Source organism: Chiloscyllium plagiosum, unplaced genomic scaffold, assembly GCF_037043375.1.
Source record: "Chiloscyllium plagiosum isolate Xiang-an unplaced genomic scaffold, Cpla_swu_hap1 HiC_scaffold_5, whole genome shotgun sequence".
In the NCBI taxonomy this organism is placed as follows: domain Eukaryota; kingdom Metazoa; phylum Chordata; class Chondrichthyes; order Orectolobiformes; family Hemiscylliidae; genus Chiloscyllium; species Chiloscyllium plagiosum.
In genome coordinates, this window is record NW_028270143.1 from 67,526,801 (window position 1) to 67,553,046 (window position 26,246).

The 26,246-nt window shown below is 41.7% G+C and overlaps 1 protein-coding gene across 2 annotated transcripts in view; it reads right to left on the reverse strand.

The window, feature by feature from the left end:
* Window positions 1-26,246, reverse strand: part of hacl1 (2-hydroxyacyl-CoA lyase 1) — a 107,777-nt gene that overhangs the window by 37,325 nt on the left and 44,206 nt on the right. For both annotated transcript variants that reach the window (XM_043690167.2, XM_087987258.1), the window contains exons 8-11: window positions 25,774-25,886; window positions 12,078-12,213; window positions 8,326-8,431; window positions 3,926-4,009 (exon numbers count right to left, since the gene is read on the reverse strand). In XM_043690167.2, the coding sequence (XP_043546102.2) occupies window positions 3,926-4,009; window positions 8,326-8,431; window positions 12,078-12,213; window positions 25,774-25,886 (439 nt within the window). The remainder of the gene's footprint in view (window positions 1-3,925; window positions 4,010-8,325; window positions 8,432-12,077; window positions 12,214-25,773; window positions 25,887-26,246) is intronic.

A 26,246-nucleotide genomic window follows, 5' to 3' on the forward strand; every position in this document is an offset into this window, starting at 1 on the left:
GCTGGAAAAGCGCAGGTCAGGCAGCATCCAAGGAACAGGAGAATCGACATTTCGGGCATGAGCCCTTCTTCAGGAATCATGTCCGAAACGTCAATTCTCCTGCTCCTTGGATGCTGCCTGACCTGCTGCGCTTTTCCAGCAACACATTTTCAGCTCTGATCTCCAGCATCTGCAGTCCTCACTTTCTCCTAGTTAATGTTTTGGGTCCAGTGACCCTCCATCAGAACTGTTGTGAGAAAGGGTCATTCAACCCAAAATGATAACTCTGACTTCTCTCCACAGATACTGTCAGATTTGCTGAGGTTTTCCAGCAATTTCTGGTTTTGTTTCTGCCACCTTTAATGACACGCACAAACACACTTGAGTTGCATTCATTATTTTATGTTGCCTTACACTTGGACCTTAGGTTTTCATTCTTTGCTGTTGACCATTTTCCATTAGTCCTTGTGCCTTCAATCTTGCCAATGTTTTCACAACATTCGTCTCTCTATTGCAGCACTATCTGTTTACATTGAACATATTCAATTTTCCCAGCGCTTGTTGGAACTGACATTTGAATCAGTAACAAATTACAACAATGAAGTGACCTCAAAAATTAGTTGCAGAAAGCACACTTCCATACATGTTCCTATCCATTTGGAAATCAACTGCATTCCTAGCAGCAACTTGGCTTTTTCTTCACATTTCTTCACAAGATATCTGTGCTTTGCTCCAGCTTCAAGAACGATTTGCATTTACTTAGCACTTTTCACACAATCAAACTACATTATAACAGTAGTAAATATTTACTTTGGTGTAGAGCAGTTTGGAACATCCTGAAGTCATGAAGGTGCTGTATAAATGCAAGTCTTGAAGATCCTGAAGGTTTTTGGGCAGTCTTAAAGAAGAGGTTTAAGATGGCAGAGAATACAGCCCACACACACCAACAATGTTGCAGCAAAACCAAAATCAAGCATGTGCAAGGGTCAGATTAGCAATGGCTCAAATATTTCGAAGGGTTGTCGACTTGGAGGGAATAGCAGAGAAATGGAGGGGGCGAGGTCATGGAAAGATTTGAAAAACAAAGATGAGAATTTCCAACTCAAAGGCAATGCCAGAAATGACACCAATGTATATCAGCAAGCAGAAGGGTGATAGGTGAATGAGACTAGCAGCAAGTTAAGATATGGCAACAGAGTTTGGATTGCACAAAAATATGTATTACAGGGAGAGTATTAGTCCAAACTGCTTTACACCCGTAGCTGTAGTATACCTGGTGTTCAGCTGTTCAGTATACCTGATCAGCTCAATGTTGACACTGATTCCAGAATTAGAACGTTTTTAAGGCACTGACTCACTCCCTTGGTGAAGGCAGCAACAGAGCTGTCTGTAGCTCCAGATTTCCACCATCTCCAGCCTGACCCACTTTCTCAGACTGTGCAGACTGCAGAGGATCTAATGCAGTGTTTAAAAATAAACAGACTTATTCTTTCACTTATGCTATTCACAATGGGCTTACTCTACTCCTTACTCAACAAAATGGAGAAGATCCAGATCTCCATTAAGAAGACCTTTCTGAAACTATTTTTCAAAACTATTTTTGAAAATTACTGCAGATGTTCTAAATATGTGAAAATGATCTATAGCTTAGTTACTAAATATAATGCTTATTTTGTACAGCTCTTTAATTTCATAGGTCACTTAAGAATCATTAAGTTCCTCTGAGAACATAAAGTGTATTAGGTGAGAAGCTGATGAGTCATGAATAAAATGCTTTTGTTTCACGAGGTTTTGAAACAAACAAGAAACAAGAGTAAGCAATTCAGCCTCTCGAGTCTTCTCGGCCATTTAATAAGGTCATGGCTGATCTGATTGTAATTGCAAGGTTAAATTTCCAACAAATCATGATAACCTTTCACTCTTTGTTTATCAGGAACCTAGCCACCTCTGCCTTAAAAATATTTAGACTCCGCTTCCACCGGATTTTTCAGGAAGAAAATTCCTAGAATTCATGACTCGTGAGAAGAAATTACATCTTTAAACCACTATGAATGATATTAGCTAAAAACATGCTGAGAAACCAAATGGTCCTATGCACTTCTCTGATGAAGGTAATGAGGCTGGAGGAATATGGGAACGAAGTAGGCGAGTGTGATTTTATCAATGTAACTGTGTCCAGACTAAATGCACAGGCTGATTCAAGTGACTAATTTCACGTTGTAACATTAACGTAGATATCAGATTTCTACGTTGGCAGTCTTAGTGGTCCTGACGAAGGGCTTATGCCCGAAACGTCGATTCTCCTGTTCCTTGGATGCTGCCTGACCTGCTGCGCTTTTCCAGCAACACATTTTCAGTCTTAGTGGTCAGGCATATACATGGTCGAAAGCAAATGCTGAAGTAGAGTCTGACATCAAGGTTGAGTACAGACTGGTTCAGCCTCAGGCAGTTGCCAGGGAGGAGTTGGTGACAAGTGAAGAGTTTGTTGTGGTGATTGAAGACAATGGATTCTTCCCATTATTTAATGGGAGAATAAAGCAGTCTATTAACATAGCAACAGTAGGTGAGTTGAGAGATCTAGTGGGTCATAAGCCTACATGAGGAAAGTAAGACTATCTTCAAGTGATTTTTTTATCCTACAGTATGGAAACAGGACCTTCAGCCCAACCTGACCCTCCAAAGTGTAACCCATCCAGACCCATTCCCCCACATATACCCCTAACTAACACACCTAACACTATGGGCAATTTAGCATGGCCAATTCACCTGACCTGCACATCTTTGGATTGTGGGAGGAAACTGGAGCATCCAGAGGAAATCCACACAGACAGTCACCTGAGGTGGAAATCGAACCCAGGTCCTTCGCACTGTGAGGCAGCAGTGCTAACCACTGGGCCACCATGCACATAGATAAGGAACAGATGGTGTCAATGAATAGATCCTGGAGGTATACAGACGTAACAGCACGCAAGTGTATGAGAAGTTATTGCATGGTTGTCTTGTTACAATCAGATTGATAAGAATTTAATGATGTGAGGGCAGTCCCACCAAGGTGGATGTGAGACTTTAGAAGCAAAAAATACCACCAGCTGTGGAAAAGGTTGAAAACAGATCAAGAAAGACTAAGAGGGCAAATTCACCATCATCACTGTTCCCTAGCAGTTCATTTCTAACTTTGAAAAGGGCTCTCTGTACTGAGGGAGAGGCAGAAAGCTGATTAGAGGGTCTCAAATATGACACTGCCGAACAGATGGACATAGATTTGGGATGTGATATGATCAAGGACTTCAGAGAAAAGGCAGGTGGAGAGGGGTCAGCAGTTTATAAAGAAGGAAAATCAAGGCTTGTTTCTTTCAGAAAGATGATGGCAGCAGATTGGAAGGAAAAGGAGACTGCAGCTGAAAAGAGACAAACAGAAGTGACATCAGCAATAGTAAGAGCTTTGAAGGGAAATTGGGTGCTCAGCAGTTTAGTGAGAACAGGGCCTAGGGAATAGGAAGTAGGTCCTTTGGACAAGATAAACTTGGAGAGAACGTGAGGGGATAGATATTACACAACATTGTGAGGCCTTGACTTGAGCAAAGAGTCATGGAAAGAAAGATTGCTTTAGTGGGTCATTGGAAGAGGGGGAAGTGACAGAGGCAGCTGATCAGGTGGTGTCAATCTTAGTGACCAAGTAGTCCACGAGTTCCTTGCTTTTGCTGTTGAAGGTAAGGGTGAAGAAAACAGGGAAAAAGGGTTTAAGAAGATGGCTTGCAGAAAAGAATCTAAGTGTCATCTTGGCAGAATAACCTGTAAAATAAGGAACTGGAACAGAGAGGAGTAAGATCCAGTGATGGTTTATGTGGTGATGAATGGTTAAACCATAACATACTGCCTGAAGAGATATCTAGGCAGCAAGGAAAGTAACTCAGAAAAGGAGATCTTTGTGAAAATATTAAATTACCTGTTCGACCACAGCATTCACATCACCGAGTAAGGCAGCAACGGGCTTCACATTATTTCCTAGTTCTTCAGCACATAGATCAACCTTATTTTTAAAAAAGTGAAGTCGTTGTTTAATATCTAAGGGCCACATGTAACATACAACAAATAAAAAGGTGCAATAAAAGTGACAGAAATGGAAAAAATAACATGCAAATTTTGAAAATCTGACATAAAAATAGGAAACGCTGAAAATAAAGACTACATTTTTCTGTTTTAGGCACATATCAGGAGATTAGACTGATCCCAGTCTCATTGATAGCCTGGACAGCATTTTGTTGGGGACAGGGTCTTAATGACACAAGAGACTGGTTTGCTGCTGAATTAATGCCTGTGGTAATGGAGCTGGGACACTGGGAAAGCAGGCCGCACTGAGGCAGTGGTTGCCAGCTGCATGCAGTCTTAAAAAAAATGAGAGGATCCGCTTCAAAGTGTCGGTGGCTTTCTGTTGTTGTTAAAACGTTGACTGACATATCTTTTCACGTGCATTTTAACATTCCAACATCAATTGTTTTCAATGTAGGCCAAATTCAAAATATTGCAGAATCATAGAATCCCTACAGTGCGAAAAGAGGCCAGTTGGCCCATCAGGTCTACACCGACCCTCTGAAGAGCGTCCTACTCAGACCCAATCGCCTATCCTCTCCCAGTAAGCCCACATTTACCATGGCTAACCCCTCTTGCCTGCACATTCCTGGACACTGCAGACAATTTAGCATGGCTAATCCACATTGGATTGTGGGAGGCAACCACAGTACCCAGCGGAAACCCATGCAGACACAGGGAGAACATGCAAATTCCACACAGACAGACAGTCACCCGTGGCTAGCAGTCAGCCCAGTTTCCTAGCACTGTGAGACTGCAGTGCTAACCACTGTGCCACCAAATCACCTTTATTGTGGTCAAAATTTTACAGATGGCAGGATTCCCAAAGTTGAGCAGGGAATGGATTCCTGCTAATGAAGCTGCATTTGATTGGCTTTAGGTAAGATTCTTGCCCTCCGACCTAGCCAAACGTCCCACTACAGGGGGTTGCCTGGCCAATCTGATTAGTCAGCACCTCTTCAGTCCCAGCTGCAGGAAGGGAGCCTTGGTCTTTCCTGAGGCCACAAGCCATGCCCAGATTCAAAGTCCTAGAGATATGTTTGGGGGCGTTGCAGCAGTCACTAGTGGGGAGGCCCATGTTGGTGCTCATGATGGCCAGGTCAGGCTAGGAAGTTCAGCATCCCTGGCCTCTGATCTGGAAGAAAGCCAGTGAGTATATCAACTACGCAACCCACTCTCCTACTCAACCCAGGGAAATGGATCTCTCTGTCACTGAGCACCTCCCCCCAGCCTGAGAAATGCAGCCAGGTTGGAAGTGGGCCTTGAGTGGACAGTAATTGACCCTTAAGGGTCTTAACTGGAGCAAGGGCAGGCAGGCTACCCTACGCCTCACTTGCTTCCTGTAAAATAGCTGGCTGGCTAGGGTGGGAGGCAAGGCCAACTCGGGATATTACAGATCCCCTATCCACGCTGCAAACCTGCCAGGAGGGGTATTGTAAAATTCCACCCTGTATAAAATAGCTGGAAGATTGGAGTTTCAGATACATTTATTTTCAGGTCCCAAAAGATATATTAATGCCTCATGAAAAAGTAAGTAATGCGGAGAGCTGCTTCAGGTCATGTGACCATGTCGTTAAGGATTCCCAAACAATTTCCTACTTTGACCGCGGTTTAACTGTCGTGTTCCCAGGGGTTGGGGAAGAATAATAATTTCAGCTACTGAAATACCAAGTGGTGGTCAGTAGCAGATGGGGGAAGGGGATTTCAGACAGGCTAAATTCATCAGAGTTTGCATCATCTAACTCATGGAGCCTTTTTTTAATCTAAAAAACTAACACGTATCTTTTCAAAAGCTCTCTTTTAGCAGCAACCAGGCCTCAAAGATCTGATCTTTAAGCCATACACACCAAAATAAGAGGATTTAAAGGGGTCTTACTATTATTAATGTTCCGTCTCAGCTCCACAGGCATCATTGCTGCTTCAGAACACATAATTTTAAAATCTTGTTGTCTTGTGACCCCAGTGGGGGTTACAACACACAGTTTGGGAAGTTGTGATTCATAACTAATATTACCATAACACTTCCAGTTTACACACTTCTCCCCTTCAATGAATATTCTTTACATTAGGTTTTTCCTCATAGCAGTGTGCACAGAATCAGGTCACTTGTCCACACAGCTGCTCTGTCCCCATCCTGCAATTCATTTTCTGGGCTACTTATTTTGCCTAAGCTCAGAAAAATGGAGATGTTACAAAATGAAAGCTAAATGGATCTTATTGCTCTTGATAATCTAGTTGCTCACTGACAAGAAAATACCAGAGTTACTCCTGTTCCTTAATTGTGAAGCAAGTCGTTCAGGGAAATGTTAATTTGAGTGGAAAAAATGCAATACAAATAAACTCAAGAAGATGGTTAAACAAATGTTCTGGTCATACTGGATTTCTGTTTTAACGCATACAAGGCCATTCAGACCAGTATGCGTCATGCACAATCTTTCCTGGTTTTTCAGAGGCTGAAATGGTGTGTGGAGGGACTAAGTCACATGATAAGCTCTATCTAGTTCCAGAACTGTGTGAGGCTTCAACAAATTGTGGCTTGTCTTTTTTTACACAAGACAGATTGAACTATTATCCAACCCCAGCAGGAATCAGTGCCTGGCCTTTAGCTGATAGCAGGACTTCTTGCGGCAAAAGGTAAATGCCAGCTACCTGACAAAAGTTTTCTTCATAGCTAGGGATCTGGGGAGAGGGACAGGGAGTCACAATTGCAGTTGATTACAGTAGTGTTCCTCCTCCTCTTTATTCATACATAAGCTTTTAAAAAAACACTCCTAATTATCTGGGCCTCTCCTGTCCCTCAATCTACCATTGTAGTTTAATAGCGATAACTGTTCCCCTCTCGCACCCCTGGTCAGACTACAGAATAATGCAGCAGTTAGGCACTGAAGACTTCTGTTCCAGAACTTGCCACACCCCAACCTAAGCTATTCCAATACAGCATTCAATGGCAATGGCATCACCGTCATTGCATCATTGAACCTACATCCTAATAGTTACCACTGACCAGAAACTGAATTGAGCTAGCCATATAAATAGTGGCTACAAGACCAGGTCAGACACGAGGAAGCGTGCAGTGAGCAACTCACCTCCTGACTCCCCAGAGTCTGTCCACTATTTACAAAGAAGCGTGATGGAATCCTTACCACTTTTTGGGATAAGTGCAGCTCTAACAACATTCAAGAAACTTGACACCATTCAAGATGAAGCAACCCGCTTGATTGGCATCATAGCCACAAACACTCACTCCTTCACTACCAATGCTTAGTAGCAGCAGTCTGTAATATCTACAAGATGCATTGCATAAATTCACTAAGGCTCTTTAGACAGCACCTTTCAAACCCATAACCACTACCATCTAAACAACAAGTGTAAAAGATATATGGGAACACCATCCACATTTCCCACCCCTCTAGGTGAGGCATTAGCCATTCTGAATTGTTCCTTCACTGTCACTGGGTTACAATCCTGGAATTCCCTCGATAAAGGCATTGCGGGTCAACCTACAGAACATGGTCTACAGCAGTTCAAGAAGGCAGCTCACCACCATCTACTCAAGGATAACTGGAGATGAGCAACGCTAGCCCAGCCAGCAATTCCCAAATCCTGAGAGTGAATATATTTTTAAAAAGACCCCAGTTGGAGTTTAATCTGCATAATTAAAGTCTGCATCACTGGTTTTGTCCAATTATCCTTTCTACTTAAAATTGCTGTTTGGCAAATGGGAACCAAAAGGCAATGGTTCAGCCCTTCCCACAGTTATACATGAAAAGCCCCTTACTCCTGCTTTAGGCCAAGTGGGATGGAAATTCCTCCCATAATTATATGATAATATCCTGCATTTTGTCATTAATGACATATTTGAGATTCAAATTTTGCAAAGAAACTAAGAAAACAAGTAATCCAGCAGTCAGAAAGTCAATGGATGCCTGTAATAATCTAGTTAAAAATCACACAACACCAGGTTATAGTCCAACAGGTTTAATTGGAAGCACACTAGCTTTGTGTGATTTTTAACGTTGGACTACAACCTGGTGTTGTGTGATTTTTAACTGTGTACACCCCAGTCCAACACCGGCATCACCGAATCATGTAATAATCTAATTATTGTATGCAAATCAACTTGCTTTACATGCACATAGATATACAGCTGATGGCTGGACTAAGGAAAAACAATGAACCTAGATGCTGAGATACATTAAAATCTTGATCAATCCTTTTGAAATAGAAGCCCTTTATATGATGAGGAGCTCTCCATACCTGTATGATTTTTACATCAGCACGAAACCTTGGTGGATGCCCGAAATGTAAAATCCAGTTTAACCTGGCTCCCAGCAGCAGAATCACATCTGCGTTCTGCAAAGCTCTGAATAAGAGAAACTTTCAGTAAGGAACTTAAAAATGTCGACAAATAATTACTAACACCATCTTTAATTTGTTGTTTCTCAGGAAAGGAAAGCTGGAAAAGTACGTAATGCACAATGAAATTAGACTACATTTTCCTTTAAAGAGTTGGCAAGGTCTGGGAGAAGCCAATGAGGAGGTGCTGGACGATGATGAAAATGCTGAGTCAGTATACGGACTATGAGTAGCTCTTCACAACATGTGTGTGCACATTCATGACAGACAATAATGAACAGATGCATCAATTAATGAAGATTTGTAGGCAAGGTCATTATTCTATTAATACAATTTAGATTGAGGAAAACTATTTTAAGCTGAGTATCTATAGAAAAGATAACCATTAAAGAATAAGTTGAGATGTTTTCAGTCAGACACTGAATTCTTGTCTTTACAGAACCTTCTCAGAGTTGCCATCATCCATACTGTCATTCTAAGGATAGCAGCATGGAGCTTTGGAAGAACAATCTTCCCAATGATACAGTGAGGTGCTTTCCAAGATTACAAATGACACATTATGGAGCAAAGCAAGAACAGTTTCATTTTGCATCTTCAAATTTATATTTAAAAGAGATAGATTTAAAAAAGAAATCATATCCAGTGTGTTCACAGGCACTGACATGCATGTCTCAGGCAATTCTCCAAGGCCCAAAGAGATCGAAGAGGTAAAACATGAAGAGAATTAACTGAACTGGAGTGATCGGAGCAAGAATAAATGGAAGCAGCAAACTAATGAATCAATGGGAGGAATCTCATTAGTTTACCATTTGAGTAGGCTGACTTTTTTATTCCTCTTGGAGCTGAGAAAATTGATGCCTGACAGAAATAGGCCTTTAAAGTGGTTCTTCAGTGGTCATCAATTGATCATGAAGGTAATGTGAGAAGGTTATGCACCCAGAACTTACTTGAGTAAAGGTGGGAAAGCATGGGATGGCTGTTCCAGAAACAGCACACCAATTTTTTTTGACTTCCCGATTCCATCCAATATCATGCAGGACCAGAAAGTTCCACCCAATATATTCTAGAGTAGCCACAGAAGTCACCAGTTATGATGCTGATTGCTCCCTTAGAACCAGGTAGAGCAATGTAAATCAGAAAAGGTACACTATTGTCAATGTTCACAACTAGTGCGAGTATCATCAATAAAGTACCCCTGTTCTGATTTACATTGCTCTACCTGGTATATAATTGGACCCAAGCTCCTTTGCTCCAGGTCACCTGACTAGCTCTGTTAAAGGGGAAGCATCTCCAACTACATACATAACACCAGGAAATACTAGACACTTAGGAAACTGTGAATGATTTCTCCTGATGAATTACCAGATTAAAAAAAGTAACTAGCTAACTTGGGGATACAGTGTGCTCAATTTGAATTTCAATAAAGACTGGTTTACCTCATGTTTGTCAAGGTCGGGGGGGGGGAGGAAAGAGGTAAAAAATCTTAATGGCCTCTGGAAAGCGCTTGTTCAGTTCTCAATCCTAATCACTGGGCAGAATTCAATGCCTTCTCCTGTGGTGAGTTTGGTGTTACAGAGACCATTTGATCCAGCACAAGGCTGACCAGGGCATCCTCATGCCTTCTCATTTTTGCCCAAATTAAGTCTGAGACAGGAAGTTCTATGAATTGCCTCCTTCCTAATTGTCAATTAAGGCCCTTAACTTGACAATTAATGTCTATTTCAGGGCCTCATCCAATTCAACCAGCAGCAGGAGGGTGGCATGCCACAAGAGTAACCCGATAAGTAAACCATTGGGGGAAGAAGTGATGGTAGTTCCCCATTGAAAGGCATTCAGTGATCTTACAATGATCTTAGATGACAGCAGGAAATAATGTCATTAAGGAGATCATTGCTTTAAAGAAACCAGTTAGGAATCATGTGATGCCCTTATGCTGGCAAGCCATTTAGACTTCAGGATGTCCCTGTTAATACAGGGGATACTGCCTAGAAAATCACAGAAATCATAGAATCTCTACAGTGTGGAAACAGGCTATTTCATACTGACCCTCCAAAGAATAACCCACCCAGAGCTACCTCCTATCCTATTACTCCACATTTACCTTGACTAATACTCCTAACCCCCACATCACTGAACTAAGTTAAAAAAAATTCTTGCAAGTGATTTGCTGTATAAGGAAGACCAAAGACAGAAGGAGAATTTCAATCAACAGAAGGGAACAAGTGATATGTGCCTAGGCAACCAGTATAATGAACTGGTGCCCCAAAGTAGATTGACTGTGAGCTACTACCTTTATTGAGTATCATTTCTTTTGTACTCATGTTGATAAAATTAATAAATTCTGTTAAAATTGTAAAATCGTATTTGTAGATGGAATGGGTCTTGTAGTTAATCAAGACTTGAGTATTATTGAAAAAAAGCAAATTCTCTCAAAGCTTTTCATCTTACAGTCATCAGGATAATTTGTAAGAAACGCCAAAGTAAATATACTTACGTTGTAGGACAGCACTGATCGATTGGCAAATGGACTCTAATTAGTTGAGGTGGTGACATGGAAAATGTTGCAGTTAATAGTGATTGACAGTTAACTGTCAAACTTTGTTTAAATTTTAAACTAAAACTAGAAATTTCTAGAGAAACTCAGCAGGTCTGGCAGCACCTGTAGGAAGAAAGTGGAATTAACATTTTGAGTCTGGTGATTCTTCATCAAAACTTTAACTCTGTTTTCTGTCTACAGATGTTGCCAGATCTAAGTTTCTCCAGAAATGTCTGCTTTTGTTTTAAATTTCCAGCAGCAGCGGTCTTTGTTTCATTTTAGATTTTAAACCATAATGATTGGTTAGGGTTTTATCCTGAGGAATGAACCAGCTGTCCACCTATTTTGTGAGTTGAAACAGATTCTTGTAAACATGATGCTGTACCTTTTTGTCTTAAACATATCAGGACAATTGCAAAACTCCAAAGTTTCAAACAATCATATTAACACTCTTTGGTTTGTCCAATGGGTTGAAGACAAACATCTGTAGCAACATGACTCACTTTTCAGCTATAATTGAGCTCCATAATACCAAGAAACTGTTCCCATTGCATTGTTCATGTGGAGTGTAAAATTCTGTACTTTATAACAACCTCTCTTTTTTTAGAAATAAAGCATGCTAGGGGAAATGTTCCAGGACGTAATCATGACACTTACAGAAACTGTACTCTATTCAAGACAGACACACACCTTTATTAAACTATAGTTGTCAAGTTTCAAATGATTTAAAGACTGACGACGGTAGGCTCCCACTGAATGTAAAAGATAGTTTTAATTTTTTAGCCTTTATGTAGTTTGATGGGAAAGATATACTGTGGGATAAGGCAGGGTCATCATAGGATTGAGAGGTGATTAGAAATCTGAAGTACGTATGATAAAAGCTAAAGATATTGCAATTTAGTGACAAGGAGAGTGCTACAATAAAAAAAAGGGAATGTTTGTATAATTAAGAGTGCAATTAATGGGCAAAAGGTTTTTGCATTCATGTTCCCACAAACAGAAAATGTAAATTGAACTATGCTGAAATGTGAAGTCCTAAAAGATTGCTCAATAGTTGGAATGTAATTTTCCAGTGACATTTTCCACATTGAAAAGACATCAACATCGTCTCACTAACCTAGACCTGGCGGCAGAGACACAGTTGTGATGGTTGTCAGGTACCACACCTTTCCCCATTGGAGTAGGCAGAAATGGTAGTCCACACAAGTTTATAAGCTTTTTGATGTTATCTTCAGCATGAGAATAGGCTGCACCTTTAAAAAATGAAGGCCATGCATTTGTAAAGTTCTGTCTGTTTTAACAATCAAGTGTTTATATTGTAACTGTGAAAGAAAATATCTTGCTACAATACCCAGAACCTTTGATTATTAATCCTATATCCTGTGATCTTCAGACCTTAGTTTGATGATGCAGTAGCTTCTATCTATCAATGCAATATACAATTTGTTTTACATTAATATAGATCGCCTTTAACTCATTGTGGAATTAGAGAATTACAGAAAGTTTACAGCCATTAGACCTGACCAAATCAGGTCTTTGCCAGAGCTATCTAGTTAGTTCCACTGTCTTTCCCTTTCCGTGTAGCTCTGCACCATTTTTCTCTTTAAGTACGTATTGAATTTTCTTTTGTAAGCTAAAATTCGATCTGCCTCCAAAACTCCTTTAGGCTGTGCATTACAGTTCATAACCATTTGACGTGTAAAGATGATCTTCCCCATGCCATCTTTGATTCCTTTAATAATCAGTGTCAATATGTGTTCTCTGCTCTTGAACGTTCTACTAATGGGAACAGCTTCTCTCCTCCTACTCTACCCAAACCCGCCAAGCTTTCAAACGTTGAAAATAACCCCAGCTTCTCCAATCCTTCCACTTAACTGTTATCCTCACCCTCAAGAATTAAATGATTCTTTCAAAACTTTTGTACACTTTCCAAGTGCTTCCTAAAGAATGAACCTTCTACTCCAACTGAGGCTGACAAAGCATTTTATTACAGCTTATTATAAGTTTTCCTTTGTACTCTATGTCTCATGCCATACAGCACATGATCCTCTAAGGTTCTTTAACCACTTTCACAACCTACCTTGTGACCTTCAACAAGTTGTGTAAATATGTTGCTTGAACATTCTGTTCCTGAACACCTTTGGAATTGTACCCATTAAGTTATTCGCCTTTACTAATTCTTCTCACCAAAAGGTATCACATGTATCTGTAGTAAATTTATCCTGGTCTCTCTCTTAAAGTCTATCAATATCCTTCTCAAATCACAACACTTCTAAGTTTTGCATTCTGCGCAAATTTTGAAATTGTACCCTGTACATCTAAGTCATTAACATATGTTAAAGAAATGATCCTAGGACCAATCACTGAGGAACTCCAATAGCTTTTAAGTACAAATCTTTCATGGATTGGTCGCATGTTCATCCATAATTGCCTTCGAGAAGTTAGTGGTGAGCTGCATTCTTGAGCTGGAAATCCATGTGTTGTAGGTAAACCAGCCATACCTTCTGATACTTCCAGGATTTTGATCCCATGACAGTGAAAGGATAGCGACACAATACCAAATCAGGACAATGACTGACTTGGAGAGGAACTTACAGGTGATTGTGTATCAATGCTCCTACTGCACTTATCTCTCTAGGTGATGCAGTTTGTGGATCTGGAAGGTGGTACAGAAGGATGCTTGGTGAGTTGGTGCAATTTATTGTTTGTATAGTAGGTACATACTGCTGCCACCGAGCATTGGTGGTGGAGGAATGCTTCCAAAAGGGGATGGACTGGTTTGTCCAGGATAATCATAAGCTTCTTGATTGTTGTTGGAACCTCATTCATCCAATTAAATTGAGAACTATCCATTACCTTTCTGACTTAGAGATGTTGGGCAGATTTTGGGAAGTCGGGAGGTGAATTTCCAGTCTCTGACTTGCTGTTGCACCCACAATCTGAGAAACAAACATTTGCTACTCTTTTGTGTTCTGTTAGTTAGGCAACTCTGTATTCATGCTGCCACTGTCTATTCCTGGCAAGTGATTATGTGGTACTTCTGGGAGTTCATATACCTGTATACATCAACCACCACACTCCCATCGCCACTACCAGTTATCTCACCAAAACAACTTAGGGAAGCATAAACAAAAACAAAATGCTGGAGAAACCCAGTGGTTCTGGCAGCATCTATGGAGGGAAAAGCACAGTTAACATTTCAAGTCAGAACAGTTCTGAACAAGAGTCACATTGTTACCAAATCCATGCTGGCTTTCCATAATTAAGCCTCTCTTGTGCAGTGATTGTATATTTTGATCCAGATTATTGCTTTTAAGTTCCGTCACCCCGCGCTCCCCACCCCGCCCAACAAGGTGAAACTGACTGTAGTTTCTGGGTTTATCTGAATTTATTTGACTACGGCAGCAACCTTAACAATTCTCATTCCTATTCGACAGAAGAGCAGTGGATAATCACAGCTGGAATCTCTGAAATTTCCAGGCTGACTCGATATCAATTTCCAGTGTGCTCAGATATGTCCCATCCTGTGATTCATCTACTTTATAGTAGATACAACTACTACATATACTTGCTACACCCAGTCACTGTAGCATATCCTCTTTTTCAATTTCAGGTCCACTTAGTATCTCAATTTCCACCCCCTTAAAAGCATTTAAACAATTTTATCTGTTGCATCTTAGACAGTAGTACACAATAATACTGGACTTTAGACAAGCAATCTGACAATTTATACATAAAGGTAGTGGAGACACAGAGTTGAGTGTCATCAGGAATATATGGAGCCTGATATGATGGTTTTGGATGATATTACTGAAGGGGAAGATGAGAAACAGAAGACAGTCAAGGTTAGAGCCTCAAAGGAATCCTAAGATTAGATTCCCTACAGTGTGGAAACAGGCCCTTTGGCCCAACTAGTCCACACTGACCCTCCGAAGAGTAACCCAAACAGACCTATTCCCCCTAACGAATGCACCTAACTCTACGGGCAATTTAGCATGGCCAATTCACCTAACCTGCACATCTTTGGACTGTGGGAGGAAACTGGAGCACCCAGAGGAAACCCACGCAGACAGGGGAAGAATGTGCAAACTCCACATAGACAGTTGCCCAAGGCTGGAATTGAACCTGGGTTCCTGGCACTGTGAGGCAGCAGTGCTAACCACTGAGCCATCGTGCTGCATGAGCAGAAAGTGAAGTCACTGAGGTAGGATCTCTGGTTATGAGCATGTAGCTAACAATGGAACTAGCTGATTAAGTTCCACTTAGCTGTCCAATAGAGAAGCTATGAAGGAGAATGGTATCTATGCCAAAGGGTTGCAGATGGGTTGACAGGGCTGAAATGGGGTAAAAACAATGACTGCAGATGCTGGAAACCAGATTCTGGATTAGTGGTGCTGGAAGAGCATAGCAGTTCAGGCAGCATCCAAGGAGCAGCGAAATCGACGTTTCGGGCAAAAGCCCTTCATCAGGAATAAAGGCAGAGAGCCTGAAGCGTGGGGAGATAAGCTAGAGGAGGGTGGGGGTGGGGAAGAGAGTAGCATAGAGTACAATAGGTGAGTGGGGGAGGGGATGAAGGTGATAGGTCAGGGAGGAGAGGGTGGAGTGGATAGGTGGAAAAGGAAATAGGCAGGTAGGACAAGTCCGGACAAGTCATGGGGACAGTGCTGAGCTGAAAGTTTGGAACTAGGGTGAGGTGGGGGAAGGGGAAATGAGGAAACTGTTGAAGTCCACATTGATGCCCTGGGGTTGAAGTGTTCTGAGGTGGAAGATGAGGCGTTCTTCCTCCAGGCGTCTGGTGGTGAAGGAGCGGCGGTGGAGGAGGCCCAGGACCTCCATGTCCTCAGCAGAGTGGGAGGGGGAGTTGAAATGTTGGGTCACGGGGCGGTGTGGTTGATTGTCCCGGAGATGTTCCCTAAAGCGCTCTGCTAGGAGGCGTCCAGTCTCCCCAATGTAGAGGAGACCGCATCGGGAGCAACTGATACAATATATGATATTGGTGGATGTGCAGGTAAAACTTTGATGGATGTGGAAGGTTCCTTTAGGGCCTTGGATAGAGTTGAGGGAGGAGGTGTGGGCGCAGGTTTTACAGTTCCTGCGGTGGCAAGGGAAGGTGCCAGGATAGGAGGGTGGGTTGTAGGGGGGGGGGGTGTTGGACCTGACCAGGTAGTCACGGAGAGAACGGTCTTTGTGGAAGGTGGAAAGGGGTGGGGAGGGACCATTTGGCCCACTGTGTCTGTGAGACAATAAAGATCTGACTACACTAACACCATTTTCCAGCTTTTCATCCTTAGCCCTGGACGCTATGATAATGCAAGTGATTCTTTTACAAAAATACTCCCTAAATGTTACAAGAGTTGCTACTCTAGCACTCTTTCATACAGTGAATCAAGACATCCATCTCGCTCTGGGTGAAACAGTTTCTCCTCAGCTCAGCTCTTCCACCTTTTACCTGGTTACTGACACGATACTAATGGAAGAAAGTGTCTGTGTCCACCCTATCTATGCCCCTGATAACCTTATACACTTTTATCAAATCCCCTCTCAACCTTCACTTCTCCAAGGAAAACAATTCCAGTCTATCCAATCTTTCCTCATAGTTCAGACTCCCTCTGCCTAGGCAGCATCCTGGTAAATCTCCTCTGCAGCCCCTCTAGTGCAATCATATTATTCTTGTATTGTGTTTATCAGAACTGATTGCAGTTTGGCCAAACCAGCATTTTAAACAGTCGCACATAACCTCACTGCTCCTATATTCTGCGCATTTATGAGTATTTCTCCACCCTTACTATGCTTTTAAACTACACTGGCACTGCTCCCAAGTCTCTCACAGCTTCATCTGCTTTAGGAATCTCTGCGCACTCTCTAGCTTCTTGTTTTTTCATAAAAGAAGGGAACTCTGTATTTCTGAGAGGAGATTGCATTTCAGGTTTCCCTCTGTCAAACAGAAGAATACTTCCATTCTGACAGCTGTCAGATGGCAACACACACCATGCCCCCTTTTCACAGCAGTCGGCTACTGGATTCTTTCAAAGTCCTGACAGCCATTTTGACAGCTGGTGTCAAAGGGCAAGTACAGGAGGTAAGTGTGATGTTAGGCTGCTGAGAGGTTAAGGTGGCATTTAAGTAGTGGGGATTGAGTGCCAACTGGGCAGTGTATGGAGTGCCAAAGATTGGAATGCCAGATTACAGGGGATAAGGAGCCAGCAGGGGAGGGATAGGGTGCTGGGTGAGTAGGGGTAAGATGACATTTAAGTAGGGTGTCAAGTAGGGATGAAGTCAGATATGTAGGTTACCAGCTGGGTAGGGTACTAAGGGGAAGGATACCAGGTGGGTAAAGTGGTAGGTAGGTAGGGTGCCAGTTGGAGAGGGGCACAGTGCCAAACATAATGTGCAAATGAGTAGGTAATGTCAGTCATGTAGAATGACAGCTGTGTAAGGACTGAATAAGAGGTAGGTGGTTAGGTGGGTAGGATGCCAAATGGGATTTGGGGTAGGGTCTAGATTAGAGGGCTGCTGGAAAAGTACAGCAGGTCAGGCAGCATCCGAGGAGCAGGAAAATCAACATTTCGGGCAAAAGCCCTTAATCAGGAATGAATTTGGGGTAGGGTGTCAATTAAATGACAGGATTCAAGGTGGGAAGATAAGGAATGCTATGTTTTGGATAGTGAGTGGGAGTAATCAAGTCTTCCAGGCTGAGTGTGTCAGGTCAGGGTCTGGCAGGTGTAAGTTCCGGGAGAGTTGTAGTTACTCGCGTGTGTGAATTAAGTGTGCAGTCATTTTAATAGTTACTCTAAAGTTAGACGATGTATTTATTTGTCTGTATTTTTCTGACTAGCTATTTTGTTTCATTTCATTGGAACTCTCAAAAATCTATGATTTAAATGGAGATCTTCAGAGGGTTCTATGCATCGATTTAATTTCCAGGACAATTCCTTCAGTGTGAACCACGATCACCATTCATAACTCCAATCTATGCTGGAATACCAACAATCTGGCCATCGAAAAATCTGGGCCATAGATTTCTGAATCTTCCATATTTAGTCCAATTTTAATTATAATTTACAATGCAACAGCTGAACAGTATCCCTTAAGTAGGACAGCGATGCAACATTAGCCTCTTATTGTAGAGAGTCTCTTCAATATCTGTTTCAAAACAAAGGAGCTATTGCAATTAGCATGGAAATTTTCAATTCTACAGATCAATAACATGCGAAAATCCTGCACCCAATAGTCTTAATATAGATTGCAGCTGCATCAGAAATAGCATGAATAATACAAAGATTGCTCTTAAAAATATCTTGCAGTATTATCCTGCTCATAAATCAAAAGGCTTTAAAGTTTATCGCAGCTATATTTTACCAGTATAACTTTTAAGCAGACCTCTATTTTAACCACTGACGCCAAATGAATCTCTAACAGATGAATATAGTTTTCAAAACATCTACAGCTTCTTTTTAAATGCACTATTTTACTGAAAGCAAGACAAAATGAATCTAAAGACAAACACATTTTTTAGAGAGTTAAATATATTTCACAGAAGCATAGTTTAGTCAGTGTGAAGGAGAATTTTTTAAAGTTATGTTTCAGAATATCCATTATACATTAAAAATACTTTATCTGAATGCTTGTTATTTATTATTAAAATTACTCATGTCAGCATTTCCATTTTAAACTAAATGAATAAAATGAGAACTGGCCACTTGGTGCTGCTAAACTGTAATTACAATGAAGGTACTTTAAGGCTACTGCATTGCGGTTATCCTCCTAGAGTAATTCATGGGTCTGGGCTAATGATTTGAAGGTACACGTTCAATTCCCATCATAGGAGCTGAGGAATTTTAAATTCAACGAATTGAATAAAATCTGAAATAAAAGAGCTAGCATTAGTTATGGTGACCATGAAACTGCTACAGGGCCATAAAAGCTGAACTGGTTCACCTTTTGAGGAAGGAAATCTGTTGCCCTTACAAGATCTGATCCATGTGACTCCAGGGCCACAGCAAGTGGTTATTCTCTGTAATTCCACAGTAAACCACTTGAGGTTTATTCAAGAAATCACGTCACCACCTTCTGAAAGTCCACTAAGAATTGACATTAGATAATGTGAACTGGCTCAAAGGTAGAAGGCAGAGGGTGGTGGTGGAGGGTTGTTTTTCAGACTGCAGGCCTGTGACCAGTGGAGTACCACAAGGATCGGTGCTGGATCCTCTACTTTTTGTCATTTACATAAATGATTTGGATGCGAGCATAAGAGGTACAGTTGGTAAGTTTGCAGATGACACCAAAATTGGAGGTGAAGCGGACAGCCAAGAGGGTTACCTCAGATTACAACAGGATCTTGACCAGATGGGCCAATGGGCTGAGAAGTGGCAGATGGAGTTTAATTCAGATAAATGCGAGGTGCTGCATTTTGGGAAAGCAAATCTCAGCAGGACTTATACACTTAATGGTAAGGTCCTAGGGAGTGTGGCTGAACAAAGAGACCTTGGAGTGCAGGTTCATAGCTCCTTGAAAGTGGAGTCGCAGGTAGATAGGATAGTGAAGAAGGCATTTTGTATGCTTTCCTTTATTGGTCAGAGTATTGAGTACAGGAGTTGGGAGGTCATGTTGCGGCTGTACAGAACATTGGTCAGGCCCCTGTTGGAATATTGCGTGCAATTCTGGTCTTCTTCCTATCGGAAAGATGTTGTGAAACTTGAAAGGGTTCAGAAACGATTTACAAGGATGTTGCAAGGGTTGGAGGACTTGAGCTATAGGGAGAGGCTGAACAGGCTGGGGCTGTTTTCCCTGGAGCGTCGGAGGCTGAGGGGTGACCTTATAGAGGTTTACAAAATTATGAGGGGCATGGATAGGGTAAATAGGCAAAGTCTTTTCCCTGGGGTCGGGGAGTCCAGAACTAGAGGGCACAGGTTTAGGGTGAGAGGGGGAAGATATAACAGAGACCTAAGGGGCAACCTTTTCACGCAGAGGGTGGTACGTGTATGGAATGAGCTGCCAGAGGAAGTGGTGGAGGCTGGTACAAATTGCAACATTTAAGAGGCATTTGGATGAGTATATGAATAGGAAGGGTTTGGAGGGATATGGGCCAGGTGCTCGCAGGTGGGACTAGATTGAGTTGGGATATCTGGTCAGCATGGACGGGTTGGACCGAAGGGTCTGTTTCCATGCTGTACATCTCTATAACTCTGTGACTCTATGGGCTTGGTAGAGACAGCCACTTCTTGTGAATTTAAAAACACTGCCAGTGGGGGCAGTGTCGCACCTCAGTTTCACAGCACCAATTAGTTACTCTGTACCACAGAGAAACTTCCAAACTCCCATTCTACCTCAATGTGTTTTGTTTCTCAAACTACTGACCTTTATACTATTTAGTTATAAATTATACAACAGTATAAAGTATGATATAAAAATAAAGGCAGAACTTAAGATTTTGAATTAAGGACACATTTACTGGGCTATCTGGATATTCTCTAATCAACCTGTTCAGAGATATTACTACACATCTCTGGAGCAAGTGGGACTTGAATCCAGGTCTCATTGTCCAGAGATGAGGCCACTACTATAGCATCACATGAACCGCTCCACGCAACCCTCCCCCACCACCATCACCTACCCACCCCCAACCCACTCTCCTCCATGCTCTTAATCTGCATTACTTGAAGACTACACATTGAGTTATAGAGTCATAGAAATGTACAGCACGGAAACAGACTCTTCGGTCTAGCCTGTCCATGCTGACCAGATATCCCAACCCAATCTAGTCCCACCTGCCAGCACTGGCCCATATCCTTCTAAACCCTTCCTATTCATATACCCATCCAAATACCTTTTAAATGTTGCAATTGTACCAGTCTCGACCACTTCCTCTGGCAGCTCATTCCATACACGTACCACCCTCTGCATGAAAAAGTAGCCCCTTAGGTCTCTTTTATATCTTTCCCCTCTCACCCTAAACCTATGCCCTCTAGTTCTGGACTCCCTGACCCCAGGGAAAAGATTTTGTCTATTTATCCTATCCATGCCCCTCATAATTTTGTAAACCTCTATAAGGTCACCCCTCAGCCTCCGACACTGCAAGGAAAACAGCCCCAGCCTGTTCAGCCTCTCCCTGTAGCTCAAATCCTCCAACCCTGGCAACATCCTTGTAAACCTTTTCTGAACCCTTTCAAGTTTCACAACATCTTTCCGATAGGAAGGTGACAATGTGTGATTCTATTGTCAGTTAAAAGTACTTAATGGGTTCTTTAAGTCTGACTAAATGATTACACAAAGTCACCTGCACTTCAATACATAGTTAATTTATTGGGTTAAAATACTTAATATATAAATGATTTAATACTTGTCAGTTTAGACTATTTATATATTAGATAAAACATCTGAGATAAACAACTGAGACTCACTCTGCATTTCTATTTGATAGGACCTTTGGCAACAGCGGTATTAGCTGCTCTATCTCAGACTCCTCGGCACTGGTCACGTGAAGCCCAGTCCAATGGTGTGAAGTCTAATGAGCGGGGCAAAGTCCCTGATCTTAATACTTCTCTGAATCTAAGGCTGGTGTGCACTATCAGTGGGTGTCAAGTTCAGCACTTCACTTCACTTCACTTTTGGCTCCTTCAGAAATCAACTGGAGATATCGGCAGGATTTCTCAATGTGAATTATACAAGACCATTCCACAGTTCGCACACACACAGCAAGAGTCAGAATGACACAGGAGTCCATTCATCCCATAATGTCCACGCTGCTCTCTGTAGTCAGTCATTCTGCTTTCCCCACTTTACTGTCAGAGAACTGCAAGTCCACTTCCCTCGAGTCCCCATTGATTTTCATTCTCTCATCACTCAATCTCAATCACTCATTTCCACCAACCTCATGGGCAGTGAGTTGCAGGACATTACCAATTACTGCACAAAAATATTCTTCCTTTCACCATTTCACCCACCTGCCCCCACTCCCTGCACACCCCACCCTTGTGTCTTTTGACCATAAGTTGGAGGAGCAGAAATAGGCCATGCAGCCCAGTGAGTCTGCTGAGCTCGTCAATGATATTCCTCAACTCCACTTTCCTGCCTTTACCCTATAACCGTCAATTCCCCTCCTGATTAAAAATCTGTCCACCTCAGACATCCTCTGTGATAAAGAAACCACAGAGAGAAAAATATTCCTCCACAGCTGTCTTAAATGAGCAGCTCCTAACTCTGACATCAAGCCCTGTGGCCCGAGATCTCCCACAAGGGGAACAACCTTTCTGCATCTACTCTGTCAAGATCCCAACAACCTTGTATGTTTTAATAAGGTCACTTCTCATTCTTCTATATTCCAACAAGTACAGGCCCAATCCAATCTCCTCATAATCCAGTCCCTCCATATCTGGTATCAGCCTAGTGACCCTTCTGAGGACTGCCTTCAATGCCAATCTCCTTAGATAAGGAGTACATACTGTTCACAGTATTCTGTCCACTAGTCCTGGCACCTTTAATTAATTGGAACAGCTTGACTTTGTCTACGTAATCTTAATTTGGCATAATCTTAGAAACCTCTATCTGGTCTCTCCTCAACATTTTTTTGCTCCAATCAGAGCAATTCCAATTGCCTCAGCATAACCTCGCAGCTAAAATGCTTTGTGCCTGGAACAATTGAGAAAGGCAGAAACAGTTAAGAATTGGACAGTGTGCTGAGCACAGAGGGCAAACAGTTGTGGATAGAGATGTATAGCACAGAAACAGGCCCTTCCATGTCAACCAGATATCCCCACTTTGACTAATCGGTTTGAGATGACAATAAATAGAGGTTCAGTTTATGGGTTGTCTATTTAGTTGGAGATTTAAGGAGGAGCTAGAGAAAAGGGATTGGGAGTGACTATAAGCTGTGTCAACCAGAAGAGTGCTGTACAGGAGAACACTAGTGAGATAAGAAAGTAAAGGCTGCGATTTAAGAACTGTATGACAGCCACCTTGACAGACCTTGGCGTGATTGAATGTTTTACAATGCTGAGCCCCGATCCCCCATGCACCATACTCCAACTGCTCATCAGTTCTGTCACTCACAGCCAAACCTGCTCAGTGAGCTTGGGGACTTCCATAAGGTGCCCCAGGGACAAGTCTGAGAACCAGGGTCAGCCTACCCTTGCAGGTAGGCTGACCCTGGTGAGATCGTGTGGGTGCTGGAAATCTGAAATAAGAATGCTGAAGAAACCCAGCAAGATTAGCAATATCTTTGGAGAGAGAAACAGATTTAAGATTTTAAGAATAACTCATACTGGTAGTGAAACATTAACTCTGTTTTTCTTTCCACAGATGCTGTCAGACAATGTTAAGCTTGCCCCAGCAGCATCTGTGTTTGTTTCAGCCTTCTCATTCGCACCAGTTCCCACCTTCCACTTGTATCCAGAAACCTTCACTTGGAGTTGCCGTTGTGAGTCCTGCTGGAGTCCCTTTACATAAAAATCCTTCATTGATTATTTAGGCACTTTATTCCACTCACTCTCCCTGGTGGGTGCCGTGCCTCTTGGAAAGAACCATACTCATTGAGTAATTAAACAGGTTCTTGACTCTCAAATAGTCCTGCCATTTCAGAAGGAAGTAAGTTGACAAAATTTCTATCCTTAATAATTATAGTTTCGTACAGTTAGCAACACATTAATGAGTCTATTCTTAACACTCACAATGATTTTAATCTGCCTTTTATAATAGGGTACCCCGAATTGCTACTTTAAATGTGTCCTACCAATGTTTTGCACATCCTTGTCACCTGGATTATGACAGACTATTCTGAAATGCTGATAAAGGGTGGACCTATTCAAAGTTTTTAACATATTAAATGGCATAGGCCAAGTAATATTCTAGAAGTACCTTAACATTATTTAGATTTTAGAACAAAATATGATAAATACAGATGTTAGAAAAATACCCTATACTTGAGAATACTCTACCAGCTAAGCTGTTAAAACAAACATGTTTGAAGAGTTTCTGATACAACTGGAAACTAGGATGCAGGAATTGAAATGCAAGGGAAATAAACTCAGAGTCCAATATCCTTTACATGTCCTCGCCTTTCCATTATATTCTGATGAGCTCGAGCTTTAACGCAGCAACTCTCTCACCTCCCTTATAATATGTTCTACCCTTGTTCCTCCATGTATCTTAAATAATCATGACTCTCCACTCATATTAGCCCAGATAGCTCTGGGCTGAAAAGGCAAGGCATATTTGTCACAATTCACATTGTGCCTCACTAATACACACAAAAGGAAAATGGTATTGTGAACCCCATTCATGACTTGGCATGAACCCTCCACAGAGAACGGATCATACCAGTTCTTGTAGATTTGAGACCTATCTGTACGTATGGGATGAGCTCCTTCCTGAGGCCAGTCTTTGCTCTTTCCCTCTAATGCTAAATGTATTTAATTCATTCAGGTTAGTTGGGACAGTATTTACTGCCCATGCCAAGTTGCTCTTGGAAAGGTCCTTTCTTGAAACACTGTAGTCCAGTGATCTAGATCCAAAGATGTGCAAGTCAGGTGAATTGGTTATGCTAAATTGCCCATAGTGTTAGGTGCATTAGTCAGAGGGAAATGGGTCTGGGTGGGTTACTCTTCGGAGGTTCAGTTTGGACTTGTTGGGCCTAAGTCTAGGAATTTAGGAAATCTAATCTAATCCAATTGGTGTTGGCAGATTCACAATGTCACTGGGGTAGGAATTCCAGGCTCTAAACCTAACGAGGCTGAAGGAATGGTGATATATTTCTAAGTCAGGATAGTGTGTGACCTGGCAGGGAATTTGCGGACTGTGGTGCATCTATGTATCTGCTGCCTTTGACTTTTAGATTGCAGTGATTGTGGGCTAGAAGGTACAGTCTAAGGAGCTTTGGCGAATTTCTTGTAGATAGTACACAGTGCTGAACCTGAGCAATTGAGAAAGTGAATATTTGTGGATGTGGTGCCAATCCAGTGGGCTGCTTTGTCCTGGTTAGTGTCCAGCTTTGAGTGTCCTTGGAGCTACACCCATCCAGGCACGTGGACAATATTCTATCACGCTCCTGACTTAGAACATAGACTTGTACCTTGGAGATGGTAGAGAGGCTTCAGGGAGATAAACAATGAATTTCCCATTGCAGGATACCTGGCCTCTGATCTGCTATTATAGAGGTAATACTTATACGGCTAGTTTAATTCAATTTCTGGTCAAGGATAAACCCAGAATGTTGGCAGTAGGGGACTCAGTGATGACAATGCCATTGAATGTCCGAGGGCAGTAGTTAGATTCTCTCTTGTTGGAGATGGTCATAACTTGCCACTTTCACAGTGTGAATGTTAATCACCATTTGTCAGCCCAAGTGTGAAGACTGTCAACTTCTTGCTTTAACTACTGATAAAGCTATTAAGCTGCTTGCACGATGGTCCTCCAGGAGATTTACAGCAAACACCAGCACACTAGAATTTTAAAAAATGAGGGCAGCAGGTTCTAGGATGCTGTCACTTTCCAACTTGTGACATGCTACATTCACTGTCAGGTAACCAAATCAAAGAGTCATTCATCTCAAGAATATCTCGACATTAAATTTCAAAAATAAAACTGCACATTTCAAACATATAACAATAAGACATAGTCAACAATATATTCCCAATTACAAATAGGAAGAGGATTTTTTTTTTAAATTACAAACATTTAACATTTCTGTTTTATAAAAGTGCTGCAAAATTATTATCGACATGGATCATTAGCGAAAAGTTTGACTTACTTCATTTGGTAGATGAAAATTACAGTTCTTAACATTTTCATTTTAAAAATTCTAATTTCCATCTTCATACCTTTGCCAACAATAACAAGCGGCCTCTTGGCACTTTTAATGATCAAAGCTGCTTCTTTTACTACTTGAGGTTCTGCCATGGCCACTGGAGCACGGAGACAACAAGGAACAATTCTATATGGAGAAACACAGTTAAATAGATTCTCTCAGCTCTACAGAAGACTATGAGAGCAAATTTCACAGTAAAAGAAATCAATATCAATTGCAAGATTTGTATCAACAAGAAAAAAGGCATTGAACATGCATGTGATTTATTAGGTCAGCAGAACACTTTATCATGATAGTTACAGAAAACAAATTGTGTCCAGAGATGCTTTCCAAAGCTATGAATTGATCGTACCTAGAACCTATTCAATGTGAGGTGCTGAGTGGGTAGTGACTCTGACTCTGAGCCACAAGCTCAAGGTCTCACTCCTCAAAGAAGACACCCTAGTAAAGTGTCTAAGGTTAGAAGCTGATCTGCAAATCCTTTCA